The sequence below is a fragment of the Musca domestica genome, unplaced genomic scaffold, assembly GCF_030504385.1.
Source record: "Musca domestica strain aabys unplaced genomic scaffold, Musca_domestica.polishedcontigs.V.1.1 22, whole genome shotgun sequence".
NCBI classification, from domain to species: Eukaryota; Metazoa; Arthropoda; class Insecta; order Diptera; family Muscidae; genus Musca; species Musca domestica.
This window is the reverse complement of record NW_026712262.1, coordinates 147,982-166,642: the sequence shown is the minus strand read 5'-3', so window position 1 is coordinate 166,642 and position 18,661 is coordinate 147,982. Positions and strand designations below refer to the sequence as shown.

At 34.1% G+C, this 18,661-nt stretch overlaps 1 protein-coding gene across 2 annotated transcripts in view; it reads left to right on the top strand.

Annotated features, from left to right (window-relative positions):
• Positions 1–5,844, top strand: part of LOC101898919 (potassium channel subfamily K member 1) — a 55,249-nt gene extending 49,405 nt beyond the window's left edge. For both annotated transcript variants that reach the window (XM_059122938.1, XM_005175024.4), the window contains 4 exons: positions 854–994; positions 1,060–1,269; positions 1,891–2,094; positions 5,331–5,844. In XM_059122938.1, coding sequence (XP_058978921.1) covers positions 854–994; positions 1,060–1,269; positions 1,891–2,094; positions 5,331–5,614 — 839 coding nt within the window. In that variant the 3' untranslated portion in view covers positions 5,615–5,844. The remainder of the gene's footprint in view (positions 1–853; positions 995–1,059; positions 1,270–1,890; positions 2,095–5,330) is intronic.
• Positions 5,845–18,661: the final 12,817 nt, after the last annotated feature.

The following is an 18,661-nucleotide window of genomic DNA, read 5'->3' as shown; positions in this document are numbered from 1 at the left end:
TTTTTGCAGGTCTGATTGGTACCTTTTGCAATGTTTCTGGTTTATTTTCACTCCAAAATCTATTATTCTGCTAGTTCTTTTGGAAGCGTAATCATCGAGCCAAAAATGAAACTGGAACAAACTCTCGATGAATTTACTTATCTTATCACGCATTTTGTTAATAAAATTTAATGAAATTGAATGCGTTTTCGTTTTGCAATAGTTATATTATAGACCAAACTGAGATGTTTGACAGAGAAACCAAAAATGAAACCAGCGTGAACTGCTTAGACTAGTGTTGCCAAAAAGATAAGTGGTAAAAATCACTCTTTATATGAACTTAGTTTGAAGTGATTTCACATAATTAGAGTGTAATGAATATTAAAAAAATCAATGTGAGGTCCAGAAAGATTCCTCCAATATTTTTTTATTTCACATCTGATTTATGTTTGATACAAACAATTGCCCACGTTGCCTAATTCTTTGTTGGATATTAGCTGTTGTTTTAAACAGATTTAAGAAAATGGAAAACTAAGGGTGGAAATACATAACGGACATATTTTGCTGGCTTAAGTCTTAAGAGTTTTAGGTTGACTTAGTTCGATTTTCGCCCTAGGCTCCGTTGTTCATTTCCGAAGAAGCCGGCCGATGACTAAAGCCAGCCACATAAGCGCTTTATGTATCCCCACCTTAATAAATAATAAGCATTTTATTGAAACTGTCCTATTTCGATTCATAGCGTTCGCCTCCGTCCCTGCAGTCCTGCTAAAAACTCTTGTGCCATATTGAGTTACAATGGACCACATTTAGCTATATATCTAATTTTTTTTACTTTTAGTATCTCTATTGATATACATATTTTCCTTCTTTGCAGATGACGATTTGGAGGAATTCCTTAAGGCTGTTATTACGGCCAATGATCGCGGCATTTCGCCGCTGCGCAATGCCACAAATGAAATGAATTGGAGCTTTGGCCAGGCCTTATTCTTTTCCAGCACGGTCATTACGACAATTGGTAAGTAATCCATTTAAAAAAGCTATAGTTTTTAAATAATTATTGTTTTCTTTATTTTTTTACAGGTTATGGCCATGTAACACCACTCAGTCAAACGGGCAAAATATTCTGCATGATTTATGCTGCCATTGGTATACCACTGACGTTGGTCCTGCTGAGCGCCATGGTGGAGAAATTACTAATACCGGCTAATTGGCTGTTGGGAAAGCTGAATTCGAGATTAGGTCATTTGTATCAACCGTTCAATATTCGTGTTATGCACTTGACCATAATCGGTGAGTTGGAGGGACATGGACATTAGGGTGGTTCGAGTTGGTGAAGTGAAAAAAATCTATTTAGGAAATTTGTGAAAATGCTTAGCTAAGAAGAATTGTAAGAAATGTTGAACAAAAATCATAAATCCAAATGTAGGTAGAATTTATAGTGAGTAAATTTACTGTTTGTAAGAGAGAGAGAGAGAGAAACGTAAGGGAAATGGAAAAGTTAAAAAAATGCTTGTACTGATGATTTTCCGACGATTTCCGAGAGAGGGAGAGAGAGAAAGACGTAAGGAGAATGGAAAAGTAAAAAATTGCTTGTACTGATGATTTTACGATTTATCACAAAAATATAAATAACCTTGACATAAAACACAATTATGAAAAACGAAAATCGCAAGATAAAGTGACTTCTATAAATGGAAGAGGAAAGTCAAAAGAGAGGGAGAGAGAGAGCCCGAATTTTCCTTATATTTTTATATTACCATTCCTTTCCTTATAATAGTTATTGTAATACAACTTTTTCACTATTTTTAGGAATAATTTGAACCACCCTAATGTACATATATATATGCTCACCAGCTATTAACGAATTTTGTTATTTACCACCACCATCTTTTACCTCTCCTACCATTTCAGTGATAATTGTTATAATTTTATTCTTCGCCATACCAACTGCTGTTTTCAGTTATTTGGAACCCACATGGGGCATATTGGATGCTTTCTACTACTGCTTTATATCGTTGACAACAATTGGCCTAGGAGATTATATACCCGGTGATGGCGTGTCCATAGATAATCGTTCTTTGTATAAAATGTTAATAACCGCCTATTTAGTATTGGGTAAGTGTATTTGTATTTGTTGCATGCGAGATAGGAAAATACAAACAAAAATTTACACTGATAATCGCAGAGAACGTGACACACAGCTTGGTCTTTGGAGGGTAAAATCGGGCAAGGGTAAAATTAAAGTTACTGACGTATTGGAATAATGATCCCAGACCTGACATAATTATGCCATAGGAGGGTAAAATTAAAGTTTCTGACGTACTGGACTATTGACCCCAGAACTGACATAATCTTGCCAAAGGATTTTTTTTAACTCTTAGACTTAGGTAAGTCACTTCGACTAGATCACACCAACACTGAACCGTAGTGTAAATTTTCAGGATTCTACTTTCATTTATTTATTTTTTTTTTTATTTTTATTTATTTATTTTTTTTTTGTTGGAAAAATAAATTATTCAACCAGACAGTCATAAAGTCAATCAACCATTTCATATTCAATACGTCGAATATTTGAAATAAAACATTTCAGAAAAACAATGTTTAGCAAAGATAACTGCAGTCAAAACAGAAATGATGACACATTTGTTCACGAAATCAATTTTCTTTTATTCCAAAGTGCAAAGACCCAATTGTCAAAATAAGAAATGAAATATTCGGAATTCTATTCAGGCCAAGATCCATATTATACACATGCGGTTTATTAACACATTTATACCCTACCCCAAACTGTGATACTGTGCGTTGTGGCTTTGTGCATTTTTCCGAAAGTATGCATGATAAACAAAACAAGTTACAAAGCAGTAAGTTCGGCCGGGCCAGACTTTGAATACCCTCCACCGTTTGGAACGATTTTGGAAATTTTCAAAAAATAAAATCCTTAAAAAATTCTATTAAAATTTTAAAAATACCGAGTATTGCCGTTATGTTGGTGTCTATACGATGTGGACCTACATAGGCATTGTTTGCCATAAGTCATTACCACATTCAAATTCGAAACTTGAAATAAATGGTGCATAATGTAGCTAAAATCTTTAAAATATCGTATATAGGGAGGAACCGTCTGTCATAGGCTGTAGTATCTATTACGAACTTCAAATACCAAATTTGAAACAATTGCGGGAAATAATGTCGCTAAAATCATCAAAATATCGAATATCGGGAGGTACCGTTATATGGGGGCTATTCGAAGACGTGAATCTGCATAGACAATTTTTTGATATAGGCTGTATTTTCCATCAAGACCTTCAAGCACGAAATTTGAATCAATTCCCGCGAATAATGTTGCTAAAGTAATCAAAATTCCGAATTTTGGGGGATACCATGATATGGGGCTATATGAAAGCGTGGACCGACATGGCCCATTTACGAACTTAACCTGCTCACTGACAAAATAAACACGTGTACAAAATATTCGCCTTCTATCTGCATTCGTTCGAAAGCGTGATTATAACAGGCAGACAGACAGATGCGCAGACATCGCTAAATCGACTTAGAATTTCAAGGAGTTAAAAACGAAATGACAATGTTAGTAAACCCTCCATAGCATGGTAAAAGAATATAGGTAGATGCATCAACGCTTGGGAACATTGATTTTTTTTTTTTTTTTTTTTCAAAAATACGTATATTTATATTTTTTTCTATCCGACCCCAATCAGAGGTTGTTATCATTTGTATTTTTTAAGAATTTTTTAAAATTTGAATAATTTTGCTTTCAAATTTTTAAATTTCAAAATAAATTTGACAGTTCATTGTCCCAGCAGCTGTGTCGATGCGACTACCTGTATTTTATGGTTGAGGATACAAAAATATTCTACGTTCTATATATACAGGGTGAGATAAAAAACTGCAACAAAGTCAAACGCCATAATTTATACATTTCTTTTTTTTAAATTTTATTGAATGAAAACAAAAAATGTCGGAAATATCATCAAATTTTAGAATAATTTTAGATTTGTTCGAATTGGTCACCTTTGGCACGAAAAATGGTCAATGAAACCGTCACACGCTGCCCACATGTTTCTCTATTGGGTATTTTGGCCCATTCTCGGCGAAGCGCTTGCTTGACGTGATCGACACTTTGGTACTTTTTAGTGCCAACTTTGCTTTCCAAAATACTCCAGACACAATAGTCCAATGAATTAGTATCCGGAGATTTTGGTGGTCATTGTGCGCTGGAAATGAAGCGAGCAGCCTCATTATGTGACCATTCTTGGGTGGCGCGTGCTGAGTGCGATGGCGCTGAAGGGCTAAGTACATAAGAAGCTAGAAGTCATGGCTAGGCGTATTTTGTGACATTTCACAATTTGACATTATAATTTGACATTAATATGCCTAGCCATGACTTCAAGCTTCTTATGTACTTAGCCCTTGAGTCCTGTTGGTGCGTGCCCAAGGCTTTAATACACCCTTAAGAATATTTTTGCGATAATATTCGGCATTAATTCTGATGCCACAATCGATTTATACGAGTGGAGAGCGACCATCGGCTGTTATGGCGGCCCACACCATCACCATGACCGGCGCTTGAGTTCTGGTGGCCATCCGAAGGTGCACATTTTCAGCTGAACTCTTTCGCAAGAAAACAGGATCATTTTGTTTGTTTACAAACTGCTGGACAACGAATGTTTTCTCATCGGAGAAAACCAAATTCGGCAGTTCACCAATTTCGGCCAAGTAAAACAACTCTTTAGCTCTTCTGAGTATATTTTCTTTCCGTGGCCGTGTAAGTTCTTGCGATATGTTCAGCTCACGAGCCATTTTTCGGTCACTGCGACGAAGATTTCGATCAAGTCGCTGCTTTACTTTTCGAACCATTTCTGCTGATATTGCTGTTTTCTTCCTTCCACTTCCTTAACGTCGGGCTACGCTACCAGTATCACGGTAACGAGCGGTGGTACGAGACACAAAAGATTTATTCACATTTAAATGCTGGAGTGCTCTAACGATGGCCACTTGTCGTTTTCCAGCCAAATATAAAGAAATCACACTATCACGCTTTAATTCCATCACGAATAACTTTTTTTTCTGGAAAATTCTCAACAAAATGCTTTTTTACGCTTGTAAACAATTTAATGAGCTGTCAATGGAATAATTTTAACAGCTCTCGGGCGAGTGGCTTAGAAATGACAGCAATCTGAAGTTGGTTGCAATTTTTTCAACTCGCCCTGTTCATCAAATAAATGACACTTCTTCGTAAAGTCTTAAAGTCTCTCCCAATTATAGATGACGCAACAGATATTTTCATAATTCCCAGAATTTTAGTAACAAAACTTTTTAATTTTTCCTTACAGGTCTCATTGCCATGATGCTGGTTCTTACAATCTTTTACGATATTCCACAGTTGAACTTGGGTCAACTATTCACCGAAAGTACACTGGGCGAAACAGAGAAACTACGCTTATCGGGAAATAATACCACGTGCTATTCGGGACCGTCTGGCCTTTATATGCCACAGCGTAATGAAGATACAAGACGTGCTGTTGTTCGTATACGTCCACATGGCGGCGATGATTCACCCAGTCCCGATGAAATGCCATCTTCGTCGTCACAAAGTAGAGATTTACGCCTGCCATAAGGTAACGGAAGACAGAACGATAAGGCGGCAGAAGGCAAAGAATGAAAACAAAATGTTAAAGTATTCGAACTACTGGTCTCATTACTCTCTATATCTAGATATCATTTGAGCAGGAGTGGTGCTGCATACATCAAGGCAATGCCACTGCACATGCATAAGTATGTAGAACAAGAAAAGATTACAAAAACCCGGGAAAGCACAACAAAAACGTTTCATGAAGATCAATTTAATCAACTAAACTTAAAACATGTGGCAACATTCGATAATTCCTTTTTATTGCATTTTTTCAAAGCAGTGTTGCCACTTGTTTTGTGGACACAAAAGTAAATTAAACGCGGTTATAGAAATCATATCCTTGAAATTGACACATATGACCCAACAATACTGCAGGCCTCAATTCATAACTACTTACTAAGTCGCTTCCCATAGAGCAAAACCTGACAAATTACTATTACATTGTAACCACAAACTGGATATGGATGACATGCATAACTACCTACAACCAAAACAAAACCAACTACAATTAAATACCAGCATACCTATCTACCTGCATAAGTAACATTAACTGTAGAATTTATTAAACTTAGCTGTTAAAAAAAGCGGAGATAACCAGTTCTCCTTCATCCTATTATCATTAGCCAATCTTTTTGGTAAAAAAAGAAATGAATCTCTCCAATCATTGGATCAAAAGAATCTGAAATAAAGGCATTAAAGTAAAGATAATATTTGAATTTTTGAGTACAACAAGAACTGTCCTAGAAATGTATTGAATGCCATTTTCTGATATTCAAAAGCTTCGCCATCCCATTCAATGTTGTGCTCAAGCTTTCAATGAAACGATTAAAGGCTCTATGTATAGTGTAAGTCTAGCTTTGTGTTTCATAGGAACATTGTCCAAAAAGCTTAAAGCTATATATTTGTTTTCTTTGTGATGCACTCAATGTATTTGGTTTAGTTAAGCTTTTTTAAAGGTGAGAATACATAAAATGTTTTTTGGCTGGCTTCTTCGGAATATATCAAAGGAGCGTAGGGTCAAAATCGAACTAGCTCAACCTAAAACTCCTTTGTTCCTCTACAAGGAAGCCAGCCGATGGCTTATGTCAGTCAAAAAAGCGTTTTATGTATTCTAACCTTAAAAATTCCGCTGGATTTATGAATACGTTTAACGTGAGGCATACGCTATAGAAATGACATTTGAAATCGGGTGGATTTAGTAGTCTTAACGTGCTCTTAAATATACATAAACACTAGAGGGGGCAGATCGATAAGTCTGTGACATTTCCAATATCCCTTGTAAATATAAGAAACGCCCCTTATAACAAATAGAATAATTGACCCACCAAGTACCATCTGTTAATAGTTTACTGTAAAATTTGAGAGAGAGAGAGAGTTCCCTTTAACAGCTTTGATTGAAAGCTAATTCCGAAACTAAAAAAATTAATAAAACAATAGAATAATTTTGACATTTTTATTATGTTTACACATACGAAATCAAGTGGATTTCAGTGGCATATCCATTACGTAAAATCATGGTAGAAGAATACGGGTAGATACATCAACGCTTAAACGCTTAAAAAATAAGTAGATTTGTTTGTTTTTCTATACGACGCCAATCGGAGGTATGTTATGCATTTTTTAACAATTTTTACAAATTTGAATAATTTTTCATTCAACAATTTCAGGCCATAACCATGCTTGTCACAATAAATTCCATTCTATTTATCACAGCTGTTCACCAGACAAGCTGTCAAATTACATTATTTTTATTGAAATTACAGTATGAGAGTTTAACAAATTGTCCTACATCTTTCCTTTGTCTTTGCCTTACTTTAGGAAAAGTGAAGGATAAAGTTCACACTATCGGGTTTTCATGATTACTTTTCGTTAAAATATATGCATTTTTTCGGATGTATGGCAAGCTTTTTGTAAATGTAACTGGTAGTCACTGCATTTGTTTCACAGTGGCATCTTTATTTTAGTTTAAAATAAACAAATGAGCAAATCGAAATGGTAATTAATCATACATTGATAGCTGACATTTTCAAGATTTTGTATGTGTAAACATGCTTTTAGTGTGATTTGTGAACAACCTTACCCTCGGTAACAAAATACGGTGCAGTAGGATGATAAATTGTCGAAATACCAAAAATAACGGGTGAAACAGATCAAAGCTTAAAATCGAGACTTCGCCTTGCAAATACAACACTGTTGCCATTTGTGGCTGAAGGAAACGAGAAATTTCAATACTGTTGTCAGCTACATGTGGAGACACTGTTGTATTTGCAAGCCGAAGCCTCGATTTTAGCTTAAATCCATGGTAGAAAAATACAGGTAGATGCATCAACGCTTAGGAGCATTGATATGTCAAAAATTTTTAAATTTCTTTTCAAATATAAGTAGATTTTTACATTATTTCTTATACGGCGTCATTCTGAGGTTATTATAATATGCATTTTTCAACAATTTTTACAAATTTAAATAATTTTTCATTCAACATTTTCAATTCCCAAATTGGGTTGACAGTTCATTGTCCCAGCAGCTGCGTCGATGCTTCTACCTATATTCTTCTACCATGCTTAAATCCGTTTAAGTTATTAGGAATACGTAGCCAAAAACAAAAGTCGACTTTTCGTTTTTTCCTTCAACGAAAAGTCGACTTTTCGATTGTTCGATTTTATGGTAGAAGAAAAAAATGTTATTAATTTATTTTTTTATTTTTTCAAAAATAAGTAGATTTTTATATTTATTCTTATACGAAGCCAATTGGAGGTGATTATGATATAAGTTTTCAAAAGATTTTAGAAGTTTCAATAATTTTTCATTGAAAATTTTCAATTCCAAAGTTGGTTTGACAGTTGTTTTTAATGTGATTTGCGAGAAACCTTATTCTGCGTTTCCAAAACACAGGACAATAGGTTTTATTTATTAATTGTCAAAATACCAAAATCTGTTTTTGTGACACAGGCGTTAAGGGTGAAACAGATCAAAGCTTAAATAGTGACTTCAGCTTGAAAATACAAAACTATTGTCAGCTACATGTGCAACAGTGTTGTATTTTCAAGCTGAAGTCACTATTAAAGCTTTGATCTGTTTAAGTGAAAAACAAAAGTCGACTTTTCAATTGTTCGATTTGTTGTAGTCAGTCATTTTCAATTATAACTTTTCAATCAAGAGTCGACTAAAATCGATTTAAAATTTAATTTTTTTGAGGTTTAGTTCCGCCAAACAACCAAATTTAATTCACAAAAAAAAAAAAGAAAATTAAAACAAAAACATTTTAATCGTTGTATATTATTTCGTCGCTCATATGAAAATGAAAAGGCGAACAAGGAGCTATTGTCGAAAATCGATTACAAAAAGCCGACTTTGGAAATTTCATTAATCAAAAATGCGATGATGTTATGACACCAGTTCTGACAGTTGTCTTATAGCTCGTTTAGATACAAAATTTTATCCGCATTAACACGCATTATCAATATGAAATCAGATTTGGCGTACAAAAATAGATTTTCTCACGACTGAATTTATTTTAAATCCGGCGAGGAATCTGCATACTAACGGAAAACATCACTGGTACGGCAGTACACTCAACATCGGCACTGCGACATAATCCCAAATTTGCCATTAGGCTCTTATATTTTTGTCTTCAACGAAGAAAACGACATTTTGATCTTTCGATTTTGTCTAACCAACACAAAATCCATTTTCAATTTTAGCACTTCAAACTAAGGTCTACTTAAATCGATTTCGACACGTAGTTCTGACAAACAGCTGATAAGGTCGATCTTAATTCACAAAAATAGAAAATTAAAAAAAAAAATGCTTTAATCGTTGCATATTATTTCGCTCATATGAAAATGAAAAGTCGAACAAAGAGCTATGATCGAAAGTCGACTTTGGGAGTCTTTACTACAGAAAAGTCGACTTCCACTTTCTGCCTTGCCAACACTAAAAGTTAATAGAAAATCGATTTATATATCCCTAGTTGGTGGATGTCTCGACAAAATTATTAAAGCTGCTAACAGACGATAAGTGTTTTACATATGTGCTGTTACTTTTATTATCCATGTGTATTTCCATGTGTATGTCAAAGATGCCATTTTACACATGACTCATAATTCTTGCTAACACACTCTTGCATATGTTATTTTTTATTTCCTTTGGTTACATTGTGAATATATCGTATTTTCAAAAAAATTATAATACTTTACCACGAATTGAATTTTATATATTTTCACACAACAAACCATGCTAGGAGAATACAGGTAGATGCATCAACCGTTGGGAACATTAATATGTCAAAATATTTTAAATGTCTTTTCAAATATAAATATTTTTTATATGTTTTCTTATACGACGTCGTTCGGAGGTTATTATAATACGCGTTTTCTTATAAATTTAAATAATTTTTCATTCAAAATGTTCAATTCCAAAAGTGGTTTGACAGTTCATTGAACCAGCAGCTGTGTCGATGCGTCTACCTATATTCTTGCATGCAACAAACAAACAATTCTTTTGATTAAATTATTTTTTCCGATGAAAATAAATTTTAAATTTAAATAATTTTTCATTAAAAAATTTAAATTCCAAAATTGATTTGACAATTTATTGATATAAACAAACTAATTTTGACTTTTAGTTTATCATGATTACTGTATATTACTGGGTAAATAATATTTTTTCGAATCTAATTAATGGGCTTGAAGAGGGAAAATATTAATTTCAAACTACGAAATTATTGATAAAACAGACCTATGTATATCAATTAATTTTCAAAATGTATATTCATCCATTGTATATACACAAGTCAGAGATGGAAACTAGTTTTCTATGCAATCAAATTTGACAAGGAAAATTAAAGAAAATACAGAGCTGAGACTACCTATATATATAGATATAATTGTATAATAGAAAAGATATACAACATATGAGACTCTCAAAATCTTACAGAACCATTAAAGTTTGTGCTAGATGGGAGCAATGTTCGAGGAAGTTGGAAAAATCTCGAGGAAGTTGGAAAAATCTCGAGGAAGTTGGAAAAATCTCAGACATATTGATCTGTCCTCATATGACAGTTTTTTTTTTAAGAAATATTATTAAATGGATTGGTTAGTCCTAGTTCGCACGTAGAAAGTTTGTCGTAAGGGAACAACACATTTTCCACTCAACTCCCTTCATTCCCATAGCACACACTTTTACTGCCGGCAAACTTTGTACGCGAGAAGTTTGGACTTATTTGTTGTAGTCTTGGGGTTGGGTGGCCACACTTTTGACAAATTCGTATTATTTTTTCAAATATATTTTATGAAAAATTATTGACATTTGTAAATGTTCCTGACATGTGGCAACACAATACCGAGTAAAGAACAAGAAATAAACGATGTGTGCGAACACTGTATTAAAACACATTTTCTTTTTTAATATTATAATTGTTAATAAGTACTAAGGTAATTATTATACGTCCACTCACATACATATATATTTGTTATTATTATTTTAAGAAAACATTTGTTTCTTAAGAAAAAAAAAACACCTATACACTCATCGAAAAGTTATTAACACATTTTTATATTAATATTTTTATTTGTTATTTATTCAAACAAATGGAGACATATTTAAGGAATTCTACAATAATATATTATTAATAATTGAAAACATGCATAGAACAACAATAAAACTATAATGAATAAAAGTATAAACAAAAATATATACAAACACAAACATAGCATAAAGAGAGCAACAAAAAGAACGTTATTTTATTGCAAATAAATCTATGTAAAAACACAAAACTTAAAATTATTAACATTATTAATTACCTGTGTTACCACTAAACAATATCTTCATCCTTTTGTTGTAACCAAAGTCGATTCGACATTGATCAAGAGAATTAAGGTGAGAATACACAGACTGGCTTTTTTGACTGGCTTAAGTCTTCAGAACAAAGGAGCGTAGGGCCAAATTCGTACTAAGTTAACCTAAAACTCCTTTGTTCAAAGACATAGAAGTATAAAGATACGACAAGACAGAGACAAAATATGGCAACCCTGTGAAAATACCTCTGTTACGATATCATAACAATAGTTACCAATGTCAACTGATTTAAACTGCAATATGCGCAATATTGCAAAGGCAATATGCAAATTGTTCAAAGATCTATGGAATAGAATTTTGAAATCAAAATTTTGTCTCTGCCATGAGGTATGTATTGTGGACCCAAACCATTTGCTCAGAATTCATTTTGTCTAGTCTTTACAATTTTACTTTTTTGCCTTGTTCCTCTACGAAGAAGCCAGCCATCTGATGACTTAAGCCAGTCAAAAAAAGCGTTTTATGTACTCTCGTCTTTACACATAAACTGTGCAAATTGTATGGTTTTAATGGGTTTTCCTTAAGCTGCTATCAGACGAAAAGGGGTTTACATATGTGCTGTCACTTTAATTATCCATGTGTATTTCTGTGTGTACGTCAAAATTGCCATTTTACATGTGACTCATAATTCTTCCTATCACACTCTTGCATATGTTTTTTATACCATCCGCCATACATAGTATGGAGGGTATATTAAGTGCGTCATTCCGCTTGAAAAAATTTGTGGGCCCCCAGTCTTTAATACACCCTCCAGAATATTTTCGCGTTAATTTTCGGCATTTATTCTGATGCCACGGTCGATTAATACGAGCGGAGAGTGACCATCGGCTGTTATGGCGGCCCAAACCATCACCACGGCCGGACATGAGTTCTGGTGGCCAAGCGTAGGTGCACATTTTCAGCTTACCTCTTTGGCAAGTAAACACGATCATCAAACTGCTGGACAACGAATGTTTTCTCATCGGAGAAAACCAAATTCGGCAGTTGACCACTTTCGGCCAAGCGAAGCAACTCTAGCTCTTTTGAGTCTATTTTCTTTCCGTTGCGGTGTAAGTTCTTGCACTTTTTGGAATTTCAATGGCTATACCCCGAGCTCATTTTTCAATATTTGCCGAATGGAATATTGCGATATGTTCAGCTCACGGGGCATTTTTCGGCCACTTCGAAGGGGGTTTCGATCAAGTCGCTTCTTTACTTTTCGAACAATTTCTGCTGATGTTGCTGTTTTCTTCCGTCCACTTCCTTGACGTCGGGCTACACTAACGGTGGTACGAGACACAAAAGGTTTATTCACATTTAAATGCTGGAGTGCTCTAACGATAAGTGTGGTTTTCCAGCCCAATATAAAGAACTCACACTGTCACGCTTGAATTCCATCACGAATAACTTTTTTTCTTTAAGATTCTCTCCCAAATGCTTTTGTACGCTTGTAAACAATATATGAGCTGTCACTGGAATAATTTTAACAGCTGTCGGACGAGTGGCTTAGAAATGACAGCAATCTGAAGTTGGTTGCAGTTTTTTCATCTCATCCTGTATTAAGCTTGTAACTCATCGAAATAATAATTTTAGGCGTGACAAAGTATATATATTCTTGATCAGCGTAAAATTCTAAGACGAGCTAGAGTCAAAAAGAACAAGGATAGGAAGCTAAAATTTAGCATGGATCAGTCTTCTTCAGAGTTCGTAATAGGAACTACACTCTATGTCAGAAAATTGTATATGCAGGTCCAGGCCTTCATATAGGTACCATATTCACCGAATTTTTTTAAATTTTGTATTTGAAGTTTCTAATGGTGGTACCATGGCACAATAAAAAGGTAAGGTAGAGCTTTCAGCTGATTACAATTTTTTTCTAAGTGTACCCGACTTCTGTCAATTTTGGGTATGTATTTATTGTTTTGAAAAATAAAAACAAAATATTTTCAAAATCAATGATAGGAAGAAACTCAAATTGCGGGGCGCACATTAATGATATTAACCAGGTTTGCCACGGAATTGAAAGATTGAAAACTTAGGATCACATTTTTGAGAGAACATCTAGGCATTTCATTCAATTTTCGCGCTATTTAACTAATTTTAAAAATGAACAAAAAATATCAAATAAATGAAAACAACTTGTTGGATATAAGTTTGAATAATTCTGACAGGAAGCGGGCATCGCCTCAGGGCTGTATTTTTGTAGTTTTACGAAGCTGCTCTACCTCCTTATTGTACCATGGGTGGTACTACAGCCTGATATAACAGTACCTCCCTATATTCGGTGTTTTGATGATTTTAGCTACATTATTCATCGGATTTTTTTCAAGTTTCATATTTGAATATGGTAATGGCTTATGGCAAAATTGGCCTATGTAGTTCCACGTCTTCGTATCGACCAACCATATTCGGTATTTTTAAGATTTTAGCAGAATTTTTAACGGGTTTAATTTTTTTGAAAATTGCGAAATTCCAAAATCGGTTTGACAGTTCATTGTTCAAGCAGCTGTGTCGATTCTTCTACCATGGTTGTAATGTTGCAACAATTGAGAAGGTTTAGCCCAGATCAATTGGTTTTTACGCCATTAAAGAAAGTGTGATGTTCAGAGTTTAGAATAACGGACGCGATGCCCCTTTCGCGATGTCCCTTTCTATTTTCTTAAATCGTTTTGCCATATTTGTCATGCATTTGCATCTTTTTGACTCAATAAAACGAGAATTTTCTTTTTATTTTTTATATTTAACCCATTTATATAACGAAATAAAAACCCTTACATAAAAATTATGGTTTCATTTCAATTAATTATAAAAAAAATACATTTACACACCAGCACAGAAAATGTTCTTTGGACACATTGTTTTAAAATAAATAAAATAAAAAAATACTTTTTATTTGAAAATATTAACTTACTAGTTGTAAATATTTGTTATGCAAAACGAAACATTAAAAATCCCAGCCTCATGTAATCCCAAAACTCATATCATTCCACAATCCCATGCCTTTCGAAATCAAAATGTATTATACAAAAAACGTAAACGTTATATTTTTATTTCCAATAATGAAAAAAAAAACGATTTTACAAATAAACTTAATCGAAGTAAAACAAAAACTTAAAAAAAGCGACAACAACACAAAACATTTTAAGGAAATCCCGCAAATTATTGGCATTTGTTTAAAAAGAAAACGACATTGATACAATATACAAATTGAAATAATAAATATATATACAAAAAGGATGATATACTCGTACGTACTCGTCGTATACATGCATATATGCACTCAAAACTATATATGTATTTATGTAAAATAACAAAAATAAACATTGAATTGTAGAATGTAGATCGAAAAACTATTGTTTTATATTCCTAGCCAAGTTGGAGGTGAGGTAAGTAAGAAAACGCCTGAAAATATGCTTCATTTGACTGAAATAACACAATGGACAACAAGATCTTTTACACCAGTCCAATATCTCCTAGTTCTTTAAATCATCAACAAATCAGTGTTGAAATAATTTGTATACCCTCCACCATACATAGTATGGAGGGTATATTAAGTTCGTCATTTGGTTTATAACTCATCGAAATAATATTTTAGAAATAACAAAGTATACATATTCTTGATCAACGTAAGTAACGTAAGTATTTTGATTATTGTAGGCAAATTTTCCAATGAAATTCTTTAAAAATCCGCAAAAGGAGTTAGTTCTAAATACTTTACCCCCTGAAGGAGTATTCTCTATATAGATCCACGATATCGTATATCCAAATATAAAGAATAAAGAATATAGGAAGATTCGGTATTTTGATGATTTTAGCTACATTTGTCACTGGAATTTTCTATAAATACATACTAGAAGCTTTTTCTAAGCACTTTACCCCCTGGAAGAGAAATGTCTATATATATCGTATAGCCCACTTACAACGGAACCCCACGATATTCGATATTTTGACGATTTTAGGGACATTATTTACCGGAGTTGTTTCAAATTTCGTAATTAGAGTTCGTAATGGTAGCTACAGTCTATGACAAAAAATTGTCTAGTGTTCGTGTACAGACTTCCACAATGACGAAGGATCTGTAATTTGGGTTCTAAAAAAAAAAACACACCTATACACTCATCGAAAAGTTATTAACACATTTTTATATTAATATTTTTATTTATTCAAACAAATGGAGACATATTTAAGGAATTCTACAATAAATATTATTAATAATTGAAAACATACATAGAACAACAAAAAAATTATAATGAATAAAAGTGTAAACAAAAATATATAAAAAAAAAAACATAGCAAAGAGAGCAAAAAAGAACGTTATTTTATTGCAAATAAATTTATGTAAAAACACAAAACTAAAAATTATTAACATTATTAATTACTTATGTTACCACTGAACAATATTTTCACCGTTATGTTGTACCCAAATAATATTCGATGTATATCAAGGGAAGGGTTTTCCTTAAGCTGCTATCAGACGATTAGGGGTTTACATGTGTAATTTCGTGTGTACGTCTAAGTTGTCATTTCACATACGACTCAATATTCTTGCTATCACACACTTCCATATGTTTTTTATACCCTCCACCATACATAGTATGGAGGGTATATTAAGCTCGTCATTCCGTTTTAATTTTAGACATAAAAAGGTATAAACATTTATTCTTGATCATCGTAAAATTCTAACACGATTTAGCCCTGTCCTTTCGTCCATCTGTTTTAATCACGCTAGAGTGAAAACGACTGAAGATAGGAAGCTAAAATTTTGCACATATCTGTATTTTATCTGGAGGCTGGTCAAGTTCGCAGATGGGCAAAAAATTGTCTAGTGTTCGTGTACAGACTTCCACAATGACGAAGGATCTGTAAACTGTGTAAACTGTACGAACCTTGAAAATGGTTGTTGGCGGTAACTGCAACAACTAATACACATCAAAAATGACACCACAAGCATACGAAATATACTTACGTGATGTTCACTCAAATAGCACAAAAGTCACTTCATTTTAAATAAAAGAAATATTGTCCGTCGACAAGTTTATTGGTTGTTGATCCTTTATTTAGCAACTAACTTTTCTAGTGACGACACAACTTCGATCACCTTCTGTTTAGAGGTCAAGGTCTATCAAGTCATTCTCATTATCGGGGTCCATTGGCGTGGATCGAAGAGGGGGGGTCTGATTGCGGTTGTGGAGAGGGGTTTGGCTTGGACTTCGACATGCTCCCCCCTTTGCACGTGTGCAACATTGACGGCAGAAGCTAATACCTTCATTTCAGTTGCAATTTCTTTTAAAATCTTTTTAGTTGTCTCTACTTCTGATGACTCGTTAGGCTCTGCTTTTGGTCTTGTTATCCTTGGCGTCCTTCGGTGTAGCAATGGCGTTTGACCTCCTGGATTTTGTGAGTTGTGTTGCGGTAGCCTTTGATCCCTTAACTGTTGTTGATTTTGCGCCTGTGGGTTTTTGTTGCTGCCCCGTTGCTGGATATTGGTGCTAACTCTGCCCCGCGTTTGATTCCTGTTGGATGTGCTCTTAGCAATGGGAGGGTACTTAGATTGCTTTGGTTTCTGATGGTACTGGGTACTTGAGGTTCGCCGTTGTTCTGGATGGAGTTTCCGGAAGCGTTGCAAAAACGTACAAAATGATCCCGAGATAGGCAAGTAAAACAGTACTTATGTGCCCTCGGCGCATATTCTCTGTCCTTTTGAGCCATCTTCTTAAACATGCTACACTGCTTGAGTGGGTGATGTTTATAACAAACGAGGCATTGCTCCCATGGCCCGTTCATTTTCTGGAAAGAAACGAAAACAAAGCAACGAATTTGACCATACGACATATGGTCCGTTAATAAATCTCATTCTTCTTTTCAATCACCGTCGCCATAGACCTATGATGTTAAACGATTATTCGATGAGACATATTTTGATTGTATGAAGTGATATAGACACTCTGTAGTCATGAGGATAAGGGTATATAAATTGGTTACATTCAAATTGGATATATTCAAATACATTAATGTAATCTCGTCCTATGCCTATGCCAATAAACTCTAACGACGAAATCGCTGCCAAAACAAAACCAGTGAAGTAACGCCAAAGCCGGGCTGGACCGACTTTATGATACCCTAAACCACTGTACATACATAGTAGAGCTACATATAACAAAAAAATGTTTTTTTATGGGTAATTTATGAGAATTAAAACATACCATGATGATGTTAAAGCAGATATAATTTAAAGCCGAAAGGAACTAACATATGGCAGGCTTTTGTCATATTCTACTAAATTTGATGGAGACATTTGTGCCTGAACAGATATTCATCAAGATCCATCTTATTCGAGCTGATATTACAATTTTTAGGCACAATAAACGTGAAGTCGTATAAAGATATATATCAGAGCTATATCCAAATATGAACCGATCTGATAGCTCATACCAAATATTGTTTTTGTGGAGAGTTTTACGGGTGTGAGGGAGTAAAATACAAAATCGGATGAAACATATATATGGGATCTAGAGCTATATCTTAACTGATTTTCACCACTTTGTTACACTTTCTTCCAGACTACATTTCGTTCGTGCATGTGTCAATATACATTCAATTCGGGCTTATATTAACCATTTGGTAAACAAACTTGAGATCGAGTAAAGATATGGGAAAATTTGGGAAATGTGTTTCTCAGCTGTATTTGGAAATTGGACACACGAGTGTCTAGGCTCATTCTTCCTATTTGGGCTAACGTTACACCATAAAAGGCAAATCGGGCGAAGATATATATATGGAAGCTATATCTAAATTCCGATTATCTCCAATTTCAATAAGGGTTGTCCTTGGACCAAATAAATGTATTGTGCAAAATTTCATCTTGATCGGGCAATAAATGCGACCTGTACTTTGTTTACAAAAATACATGGACAGACGGACAGACATGAATAAATCGACTCAGAATGAGATTCTATGCAGATCATCAAAAGGAACTATGGGTCTAACTCGGTTCCTTATCTATGTTACAAACAAATGCACAAAGACATAATACCCTGACCACAGTGTGGTGTGGTGATTTGGATATTCTAGATAGACTGAAGAAATTTTTTCTCTGAAGGATTTTCTTCATTTTGAAATAATTTTACCGATTGATTGATTTCTATTGTTATTGAAGAGCTTGCACAAATTGCCACATTACAGCCAATTCTGTTGGAACTG